An 11,245-nucleotide genomic window follows, 5' to 3' on the forward strand; every position below is an offset into this window, starting at 1 on the left:
GAGCCAACACTGGTTCCTTTCCCCAGGGCTTATGGCGTGGTGTCCATGTGCATCGGGACTGGGATGGGAGCCGCCGCTGTCTTTGAATACCCTGGGAACTGAGGCCTGGCTGCAGGCGGCACTCACTAGAGAGTGCTACAGTGGCGTCCAGAGAGGGACGCTACAGAAGCCATCCTACAGAAGCCATCCGCTACAGAAGCCATCCGCGTGGGACACTCAGCAGCGGAGGGGTGTGTCACAGCACTTTAATTTAGAAAATGTAATTGATGTCGGAACAGGAGGTGGGACTGCCCCGTCAGATACCCGAACCGCGCTGAAGTGAGCATGGGGCACCCAGGTTGCAAGGCCCTCTGTACCTCTGAGGGCGGGTGCAGTAAATGTGTACTGTCTCAGTTTGGTGGCTGTCGTTTCCTTCAGGGGTCGGCTTTCGCCTCCTAGATTCTGTGCATAAATGACTAAGAACCAGGGTCTCTCCAGTGAGATCTAGCTGTGTGCAGGCTCGGGAGACCTGCCATGCAGGGTCTCAGCTGACACCGTTGACCTAGAAGAGGTTCCCCTCTCCCAGGAGTCATTCAGCCCCAAACCACTGCCCCTGCTCTCCAGCCCTGGGCCATGTGGAATTCTTCAGCAGAGGCTGAGGCTGGGGACTGGATATCCCCAGGCATCATGCGTAGGAGGCATCCCATCCTAAGAGCCTTTCCCCCACCGCTGCAGCCCAGCATACCTTCCACCATCGGGACTCGGTCTAGCCCACTGCTCCTGGGATAGGTGCTGGGGTTAGCTTCCCACGGTCACCCTCTCCTCCTCCCTTCTATGGAGCTGTCATGTGATCTTTTCCAAAGGAGGTACAAATGATTCTTCCTGCAGATAGAAAGCCAGCAGTAGGTCAGAGATGATTCCACCCAGGGCCAGCTTAATGGACCAGAGTTTTTCTGGGTTTCCTTACACGCGTAGCTTATGTTTGGTTACAGCACTGAAGAAAACATCCTTCCCCCCCTCCAGCCCCCCTGAGATGCGTAAAGCCTTTCATGTCTTCAAGGGAAGGCTGCCACCTCATGAGCCCTCTCTGCCCTCCGTGGTGAATTGTTAATGGAACCACCTTGTGTGGCTTTCAAACTACAGCCACTGAATGTTCAGGAAGCCAACAGCCTGGAGAATGGGGTCCCCCAGCTAGCTCGGCCCTGGGCTCCATGGGGCAGTTTCTCTGACTGCCGGCACCCCAGGAAAGTTATGTTCCTCCCCTTGGTCTCAGCTCCTGCCCAGGCTCCAGGCTCTAGAGTCCTGCCAGCCTGCTCCGCCTCAGCTTCTGGTCTCTGGCGTTTCCCTGGGTCTGTCCTTCAACACCTGTCGCCCAAGGCTTCGGCTCCGTACAGGCCTGTGACCTTCCTGACAGTGAAGCTCACCCTGAGGCTCTATAACTCCTCCCCCCAAAGTGTCCCTCACAACTGTTTTGGGCACACACTGTCCCCACCCATCAGCCCCCACCCCCCATCTATCCATCCAAGTGGTTTCTCTTTAGAATACTAGACACAGGCTTCCTTTTCCATCTTAAGGGTGCATGGTTGACTTCCCACGCTCCAGCCCCCACTCTCAGGGCCAGCAGGCCTGGGAACAGAGCCCAGCCTGGTGCTGTCATCCTTCCTGGCGGGGAGGGAAGCCTCCAGTTTGCCTGAGTGGTTTGCTTGGCACACCCTTGGAGCAGACCCCCGAGGCAACTCCATCTTTCAATCTGCTGCATGTCCACTCCGGCACAAACTGGTATACCTGGAGGATCTAGTAGGACAACAGGTAGGGGACACAGTGTCACCTCAGGTTATTGGTGGCAAGTGGGCTGCTCCATCTGAAGCTGTCTGTCTCCTGCTTTTCTTCTTTATTTAAAAAAGATTTATTTATTTTATGTATATGAGTACACTGTCACTGCCTTCAGACACACCAGAAGAGGGCATCGGATCCCATCACAGCTGGTTGTGAGCCACCATGTGGTTGCTGGGATTTGACCTAAGGACCTCTGGAAGAGCAGTCAGTGCTCTTAACCACTGAGTCATCTCTCCAGCCCCTGCTTTTGTTCTTGCAGCTACAGAAGACAGAGGAATTCCTCCACCCCTCCTTGGGGCAGGCAGTCTCTCCAGCTTGACTGGCCCAGCCACCCAGCACACTGCTCAGCAGCGCCCCCACCTGGTGCATTTGCTTCCCACACTCATGCTCTGTGCGGCTCATGGTCAGGGCAGAAGCCAAGCCTTCCCTGCCCTCAGGAATTTGGGGACCAGAGGAGACAAGAGTTCAAAACAAAACAAACAAACAAGCAAACTGCCCTTCTCACTCCCCAAAGAGGTGGGCAGGACGGGAGAGACGGCTCAGTGGGTGATAGTGGCTTAATTTCCTGTAGGTTTTCCTTTTCCGTGTCGTCTCAGTCCATAAGTTACAAGTTATAAACCATATAAAGTAGACGGCAATGTAAATATCACCCTTTAACCACCAGTTTCTGAGTCTCAGTGATTTTCATGGTCACAGGGGTAAGTCCTTCCAGACTTTTCATTCATGTGTGTAGATGTGCTAGCTTCGAATGTGCACAGAAGGAGACTGGCAGACCCCAAGGGATGAACACAGTAAACTCAGAAAGAAGATGAACATTTACCTGTCCTAAACCAAATTTGCTACTAAAAAGAGTACCAACACGCGCGCGCCCAGCAGGCTTGTCCCCTTTGGGGAAGACAAACTCCTCCCCCGGAAGAGCTGTTAGCTCCCATACCACAGACCTGTCAGGCGGTTCTCCAGCTGCAAACATTAACTCTGCTTTTTAAAAACACAGTGTCAGCTGCCCTTTTAACAGAAACTACTGATTTACCAGAAGGCAGGTCCAACCCCACCCTCCAGCTTGGACCAGGAGTTAAGTGATGCTTGCCCTGATAGAAACAGTTGGCCAAAATGCCATCTTTCCTCATAACAGCTTCCCACCAATCTAAAGATTATTAATTTTATTTCTTCTGAGTCACGATAGACTGAATATAAGGGGCTGGAGAGATGGCTCAGTGGTTAAGAGCACTGACCGCCCTTCCAGATGTCCTGAGTTCACATTCCAGTCACCACATAGTGGCTCACAATCTGTTATGGGATTTGATGCCCTCTTCTGGTGTGTATCTGAGGAGAGTGACAGTGTACTCATATACACAAAATAAATAAATCTTTAAAAAATAGACTGAATATAGATTTAATTTCCAGTATACCCCAAGATGAGATCTTCAGCATATAAGCATATTATAAAATTACAGATACATACATAAAACAAATTATTGAATCTGAATTATAACTGCCTGATCTAGTTCAGTCCCTAATTTCTAGTGGTTTCTTTGTTTTGCTTTTTGTGTCACAATACTGGGATCTCTAGCCTTGTCCCTGCTAGGCAAGTGCTCTGTGGCTGAGCTACTTCCCAGCCTGCATTTTATATTCAGATGGACCTCTAAACTGCTCAGGCTGGGCTTGAACTCACTACAGATGTGGATACTGAGAATCAAACCCAGCTCTCCTGCAAGACCAGTATGCGTTCGTAGCCGCAGGGCCATCTCTCCAGCCCCTCTTCCGTATAGCCTTTCTCTCAGCCTTTGTGCCATCAAGATGGCTCAGTGGGTAAGACCCTTGCTGGCAAGCCTTGTGATCTGAGTTTAGAACCTTGGCATTGGTTATAGAAACATGAGTGACACATAGTAAGGTCCTTGGGGTCCCACTGACTCTTTTTTCCAAATTTTTAGGACCCACCTCTCCATTTTTCAACCTAACATACTTCTAGGTGTCATGCAACTGGCAAAAGTCTGCCTTTCAGGAAAGTTTTTAATCTAGTATCTTCCTCCATATGTCTGTAATGATTCCTGTTTGTGTTCCATGTATTCTTCATAATTCCCAGTGGCCCCCACTCGTCTTATTCTGAGTTCTTTTCTCACATCCGACTCACTCACTTGGAGACGACAGCTCCCAAATCATTGTTCACAACCCAGACTTCTTACCTGAGTTAAAGGCCACACATCCAAACTGGCCTGCTCAACATCTCCCCTCAAACACCCCAGAGGGGCCTCAAGCGTTCTAGCAAAATTGCTAGGTCATTGTCTTAGTTAGGGTTTTACTGCTGTGAACAGACACCATGACCAAGGCAAGTCTTATAAAAAAACATTTAATTGGGGCTGGCTTACAGGTTCAGAGGTTCAGTCCATTGTCATCCAGGTGGGAGCATGGCAGTATCCAGGCAGACATGGCGCCAGCATGTCCAGCTTGACCTTCAGAAGACCACCCCACATTTTACTTTCCAACAGTGTCTCTGTTATACAGCTCTAACTGTCCTGGAATTCTCTGTGTAGACCAGACTGGCCTTGAACTCACAGACATCCACCTGTCTCTGTCTTCTGAGTGCTGGGAGTAAAGGCATGCACCACCACAATTAGCTTCTTCTGCCCCCTTTTATTTTTATTTTGAGACAGGGTTTCAACCATTTACCTAGGCTGGTCTTGAACTTGAGATACTCCTATCTTAGCCTCCCAAGTGCTGGGGTTACATTAGGTTGGCGCAGGGGTGGGTGTGGGTGGAATGAAACTGGAGGAAAGCCACCGGGCTGCCTTGCGGGTGGCGACCTGCACCAGTAGCGACCACTAAGTGCCCCAGCCAGACGCAGTCCCACTCGCGACCTTCCCGCAGGCGGCGCCAGAGGGCACTCCCGCCTCGTGACTCCAGTCCAGAGTCCTGCGGGGCGTGGCGAAAGGCGGGCTCTGGCGTCTCTGAGCGACGGGGCGCGGCGACAGTCTCGCCGCCGCAGTACACATGGACGCACGGACGCACAGACGGCCGGCGGGAACCCCCAGGGCCCTGGCGGAGCGCGCGGGGCGCCGCTGTTGCCTGGGCTGGGACTTCAGCACGCAGCAGGTACGCGCGGGGCGCGGAGCGGGAACCTGACGATGCTCTGCCAGCGAGAGGCTTCTCCCGGAAACCGCGGGTGCCTCCCCGCGGAACCCAGAAAACTCGTAGCGGGGGAAGGGGGCGGGGTAAGTACCTCGAGGGGTCCACGCGAGTCTCGGCTGCAGATGGCTGGAATCCGAGACACTCCGCGAAAACAGCAGAGCTCACAGAGGTGTGCGCACATGCATAGCCTAGATCCGGATCACCCCTGAGCACCTTTTCTTTACTTTTCTTTATTATTTTATTTTATTTTATATTTTGAGACAGAACTTTACTGTGTGGCTTTGGCTGGCCCGGATTCACTGTATAGACCAGGCTGGCCTTGAACTCACAGTGATCCACTATCCGTAGCCTCCGGAGTGCTGGGTTTAAAGGAGGGTGCCACGCCAAGCACTTTTATTTGTTAAAAGTGAAATGGGCATAGTATGCAAATGGACTTTGCCCGTTCCCTGCCTCCCCCAGCCTTCTCTTGGAGGGCACTAGTGTGCCAGGGTCTGTGATTCCAGGCCTGCGGGTCAGAGGTTGGTGTTCCCAGCGATAGCTGAGTGAGTTAGCAATTTGCCTTCCAAGTAGGAATGGGACGTCCAGGAGGCATTCATCCTGCACACGTGAGAAATAAGCATGGTAGCTGTGAGACCTTTCTCTGCCCGATGAGGAGAGCCGATGAGGAGAGCCGGAAACTGCGGGTCCCTGTGGGGAACCTCCCCTAGGACTTAGTCCCCTTGCCCTACTAGACCTGTTTCTCCATCTTCCCCAGCTTGGAATGGCTTCCTTAGGATGTCAGGTCTGACTTGACTGTAGTCATGGCTCTGGGGGCAGCCCCTGGAGACAAGCCTCCTTGCCCGGTGCAGGACCATGGCCTCCATTGTTTGGAGACTGGATTCTTGAAGACCGTGGGAGTTTCATCTGGATGTCTCTCTGTCTCTCTGTCCTCTCTCCTCTCTTCTCTTCTCTTCTCTTCTCTTCTCTTCTCTTCTCTTCTCTTCTCTTCTCTTCTCTTCTCTTCTCTTCTCTTCTCTTCTCTTCTCTTCTCTCTCTNTCTCTTCTCTTCTCTTCTCTTCTCTTCTCTTCTCTTCTCTTCTCTTCTCTTCTCTTCTCTTCTCTTCTCTTCTCTTCTCTTCTCTCTCTCTCTCTCTCTCTCTCTCTCTCTCTCTCTCTCTCTCTCGTTTTTTGAGACAGGGTCTCTCTGTCCTGGAACTCTGTAGACCAGGCTGGCCTCGAACTCAGAAATCCACCTGCCTCTGCCACCCAAGTGCTAGGATTAAAGGCATGTGCCATCATTCCCGGTGATTTCTCATTTTTTAATCTGATCTTTCTGCTTTTCTTTTTTTTGAACATGTGCCCCATGAAACTTATGTTGCTATGGTTACAATGATGCCCGTAAAAAAACAACAAAACAAAACAAAACAACAACAACAACAAAAAAAACCGATGCCCATTAGCCTTTGTCTCAATCCTGAACCTTAACTGGACTTAGAAGTCTCTTGGACAAGGGTAGAAGCTGAGGAAATCCCCCTATACACCGTTTTCACAAATGTCTTCCAGGTTAAAGTTGTTGCTGTTGATGCAGAGTTGAACGTCTTCTATGAGGACAGTGTGCATTTTGACAGAGACCTTCCGGAATTTGGGTAGGTATCTATCTGTTGTGCATGTGTGGGTGGGTGGTTTGAGAGCCTCCCTAAACCATTTGCATTTATCAGCTATACTGTTCTGACTTAACCCAGCTGCAAGAGAGGTCTACATAGACCTCTGAGCATCTATTATTGTTGTACGTGTGTTTGCGTGCATGTGTTATGTCTGTGCATTCCTGCTTGGTGCCAGCAGAGGACATCAGATCCCCCGTAACTGGAATCACAGGCAGTTGTGAGCCACCATAGAGTGCTGGGAATTGAACCCAGTTCCTCTGGAAGAGCAGCCAGGGCTCTTAGCCCCTAAGCTATGTCTCTGCAGCCCCTGAGAATCTTTCCTTCACATACAGAGTGATTTCTTCCCTATTCCTTCCCAGCTGAATTCATTCGTTCACTCATAGATTTGAGATCTGTTTTGTGCCAGGCACAATTGGATGGTTGTTCCTGGCTACCTTCTGTTACTAATGGAAGAGTATCACAAAGCCGGGCAGCGGTGGCACACACATCTCATCTCAGCACTAGGGAGGCAGCGGCAGGTGAATCTCTGAGTTCAAGGACAGCCAGGGCTACGCAGAGAAGCCCTGTCTCAAAAAAGGAAGTACCACAAACTGGAGACATTATAAGGAAAAAGTTCACGTCAGCTCATCTTCTTTCTGGCCAGAGTCCAGTGGTCACATCTACTGTCTGCCTTCTTTTTCTTAGACTACTTTTGGCACATGGCATGTGAACACATATGTGCACCTGAATGTATCTTCTCTCACATTGTACCCCTTTTTGAAACAGGATCTCAGGTACCTCACTGTGTAGCTGAAGATAACCCTAAATTCCTAATCCTCATTCATCCCTTACATCCGAAATTCGGAGGTTACAGCTGCCACGTCTGGGGTTTTTTTGTTGGTTTTGTTTTTGAGAAAAAAGCTTCCTTTTTCCAGGTTAGTCCCCAGTTGGTAGTTCTCCTGCCTCAGCCTCCAGAGTAAAGAGATGACAGGAGAGTGACATCACTCATGACTGCTCCTTTAAAAAAATTTTTTATTCATTTTTCTTTTTGTCCTGGGGATCAAAAAGGGCTTTGTACATGTTAAACACTTAGTGTATCATGGAGCTACACCCTCACCATCTCTTATATAAAGTCACCTGTTCTTCGGGTATGGTGGTACACGCTTGTGACCTCAGCCATCGCGAGTGAGTTCCAGGCTAGCCTGAGTGAGCAACAATGTAAGACTCTGGAGGGGCGGGGGGAAGCAACCAGTTTTCAGTCTTGAGGTCCAAACCTGCCTTCTGGACAAGGCTTTCTCTTCTGAGATGGTGCCTTCTAGAGAAGACTTCCCCAGGGCTGGAGAGACTCCAGTTCAGCGCACTCCAGAGGACCTCGGTTCAGTTCCCAACACCCGCATGGTGGCTCACAACCATCTATGACTCCAGTTCTAGGGGATCTTATGGCCTGTTCTGATCTCCCAGGGTACAAGGCACACATGTGTTGCACACACATACATGTAGGCAAAGCACCCAAATAGATGAAATGGAAACTGAGAAAGAACTGTCCAGTTCCGTATGAAAAGACTCCGGGCCTTTTCTCCACATCATTCCCTGCTTAGTACATAGTTTCTGCTTGGCTCTCAAGGGATATTGTCCTTTGTGTGGAGGTCTCTGCCACCCACCGTGGGGCAGTTCCTCAGAGCTCGGGGCTCGGTCCCACATGCCTGTTCTCCCTGCAGAACTCAGGGCGGTGTCCATGTACACAAGGACAGGCTGACGGTCACCTCTCCGGTCCTGATGTGGGTCCAGGTAAGCATAGGAAGGCTCCCTTCCCTCCCCGGTATGCAGCCTGTGGCACTGCTGGCCCCGCAGTGACAGCTCTTGGGGGCATCCAATGAGACTGTTTAACTCTGGGGTTAAAATTAGCCAGCATTTATGGTTTGTCTATGCATTTGTTTATTTATTTATTTACTTTGAAACAGGGTTTCTCTATGTAATCCTGGCCATCCTGGAACTCACTCTGACCAGGCTGGCTTTGAACTCAGAGATCCATGCACCTCTTCCTCCGTAGTGCTGGGGTTAAAGGTGTGCATCACCACACCCAACTGGCTGATTGTTTGTTTATTTATTTATTTTGTTTTCTGAGACAGGGTTTCTCTGTATAGCCCTGGCTGTCCTGGAACTCACTTTGTAGACCAGGATGGCCTTGAACTCAGAAATCCGCCTGCCTCTGCCTCCCAAGTGCTGGGATTAAAGGTGTGCGCCACCACCGCCCAGCTTGTTTATTTTTTAAAGATGAGGTCTCATAGCTCAGGGTGGTCTCGAACTCATTATGTGGCCAAGGATGACCTTGAACTTCTGACCCTGTCTTTACCTCATGAGTATTAGGATTATAGTATGTAGCTTTATGCCCAGTGTATGTGGCCCTGGAACTTCCTGCATACTAGCCAGACATTCTACCAACTGAGCTGTGTCCTGAGCCTATGATACCTTTAAAAAGACACAGAGCCAGGCTTTCCTGGACCCTGTCATCAGGCCAAGCATGGCCCCAGGGTTTTAGTGTCTTAGTATTTGTCCCCACTGCTTGGTCACTTAGAATGTTGTCTTATAATTAACTAGTCAGGCTGAGGTCAACCCCAAGCTAGACCTACCTGGTTAGGACCACCCTCCTCTGGCCATATCTGGTGACCCATACAAGAACCCATCCAACACGGATAAACACGATAGGTCTGAGCTTGCCTCATGCTCAGAAGCCAGCCAAGGACAGCACTTAGTGTGTCTGCAAAAGCCTTTCTCCATCCTCCCTTACCCATTTAACCATCTGCTATATTATTATTTCTTTTTAAAAAATAAACTACTGTGAGTTCACTGGGAGAGTAGAGTTGAGGACGGACTCTAACCAGACAGGTTGGCTAAAATGCACCTCAGAAGACAGAGCCAAACTCAAAGAGCTAGTGGAAGGTCAGAGGGATGGGTGGTTGTTGAGAGGTCCCAGAGATGAAGTTAAGGGCTGTGTCAGGGTGGATGGGCGGAGATCCAGGGTGATGTTAGAGCCAGGATGGTCACTAAGCTGAGGCAGCCTCAGGAACTGAACTTGTTCCAAACTTTGCTAGTCCCTGCCCTCTTATGTAAGGTTTGACAAGAAGCATTGTCAGGGCCTGGAGTGATCTCAGCATGGAGTGGGGATCTCAGGGTGACAGAAGCTGGAGTGAGTTCTCTGTCCTCAGGAGACACAAGCTGCGATGAGTCTCAGATTCCTGCCATGAAATGTTTATATTTGTCTGTCTGTCTGTCTGTCATGAAATATGTATAGATGGGTTTTCATGTATTTCAGGTTGGCCCCAAATCCTTCTTTGCTGAGGGTGACCTTGAACTTCTGATCCCCTCTTTATCTCCCTAATACATTTGTGCTTGTGTTCATGTGGTTTGCAGATGAAATCCACAGCTTTAGGTACGGTAGGCAAGCTGTCTACCAACAAAGCCTTGAGCACCCCAGTCCACCTGGCCATGAGAATCTTGGGCAGTAATGTCACACTCTGCTGGATGCCGTCCCACTTACTCCTAGATAAAACATTAAACAGGGACTTGACAGCACAGCCACTGGCCCCACTCAGGCCTCTGTGTCAGGCTCCTGTGTCAGAGTCTGGCCCTGGAGCCCTCCTGGTGGGGCCTCTGCTCCTCTCTGCCGCACTTGGGTCAGATCATTCAGAACGTGAAGGGGAAATGCAAGAGAAACAAACGGTGTGAGCTGTTTGAGCTTTCTTTCTTCCCTGGTGCTCAGAAGGTGCCAAGTACAGACGGAAATCCTGAGGATTTATGGTTTATGATTTCATGTCTCTAACACTTATCTAGCCAGAGTAGGCACGGTGGTGCACACCCGGAACCCCAGCTCTTCAGAGGCGGAGGCGGAAGGGTCAGGAGTTCAATTGAGGCCATCCTTAGCTGGAGCACAGCATGAAGGTCCTGGCGCCCACAAATCTCCAGAGAAAGCAGGACTGTTAGACACACAGGATTGTCTTTCCAATAGGAAAGATGAAAAACCTGTTCTTCCCTCAGAAAGCTGAGAATTGGAGTGATTAAGAGCCTGGTGATATGTGTTATCTGTTGGTCCGGGCCATGTCAAGCTCCTTTAAGTAGGACTGGAGGTGGCTAATAGCCCAAATGACCTCTATGTTATCTGTATGACTAAGACCAGACACTTAGGCCCTGCTGCTAGTACAGGCAGCACATATCTAGAACCTGTCTTCTTGGAAGAAATGGCATGTTCCTAAGTTGAGTTTCAATGTTCTTAGGCTTCTTTGTGCACCGGAGATTGTGTTACAACAGGGAACTTTCCCCCCAAATTATACAGGGCTTAAGCACGTTAGGCATAAACCACCTGTTATTAGACACCCCGAAATCTGATCCCGGTTAAGGAAATCAACCTGCACTGGGTTTTCACTCTTGTCTGTTTGCCCAGTTCAATCCCCCTCCTCCCCACTTCCTCACCTGGGTGCCTTCAGGGACCCCCACACTTTGCTACATAGTGAGTTGTGGCCAGCCTGAACTACAATGAGGCCTTCTTCTTCACAAGAGTGGGCTGAAGGGATGGCTCAGTGGTCAAGAGTGCTTTCTGGGGGGCTGGTGAGATGGCTCAGTGGGTAAGAGCACCCGACTGCTCTTCCGAAGGTCCAGAGTTCAAATCCCAGCAACCACATGGTGGC

At 50.1% G+C, this 11,245-nt stretch overlaps 2 protein-coding genes across 2 annotated transcripts in view; both read left to right on the forward strand.

The window, feature by feature from the left end:
- The window catches only part of LOC110328451 (3-ketoacyl-CoA thiolase A, peroxisomal-like), an 8,237-nt gene extending 7,845 nt beyond the window's left edge, over positions 1-392 (forward strand). Inside the window, exon 9 of the mRNA XM_029543593.1 lies at positions 4-392. Coding sequence (XP_029399453.1) covers positions 4-102 — 99 coding nt within the window. The 3' untranslated portion in view covers positions 103-392. The remainder of the gene's footprint in view (positions 1-3) is intronic.
- Positions 393-4,784: 4,392 nt separating this feature from the next.
- Xylb (xylulokinase) overlaps positions 4,785-11,245 on the forward strand; it is a 38,566-nt gene continuing 32,105 nt past the window's right edge. Inside the window, exons 1-3 of the mRNA XM_021207845.2 lie at positions 4,785-4,905; positions 6,484-6,566; positions 8,282-8,351. Of these exons, the coding sequence (XP_021063504.1) occupies positions 4,804-4,905; positions 6,484-6,566; positions 8,282-8,351 (255 nt within the window). The 5' untranslated portion in view covers positions 4,785-4,803. The remainder of the gene's footprint in view (positions 4,906-6,483; positions 6,567-8,281; positions 8,352-11,245) is intronic.

The sequence above is a fragment of the Mus pahari genome, chromosome 10 (assembly GCF_900095145.1).
Source record: "Mus pahari chromosome 10, PAHARI_EIJ_v1.1, whole genome shotgun sequence".
In the NCBI taxonomy this organism is placed as follows: domain Eukaryota; kingdom Metazoa; phylum Chordata; class Mammalia; order Rodentia; family Muridae; genus Mus; species Mus pahari.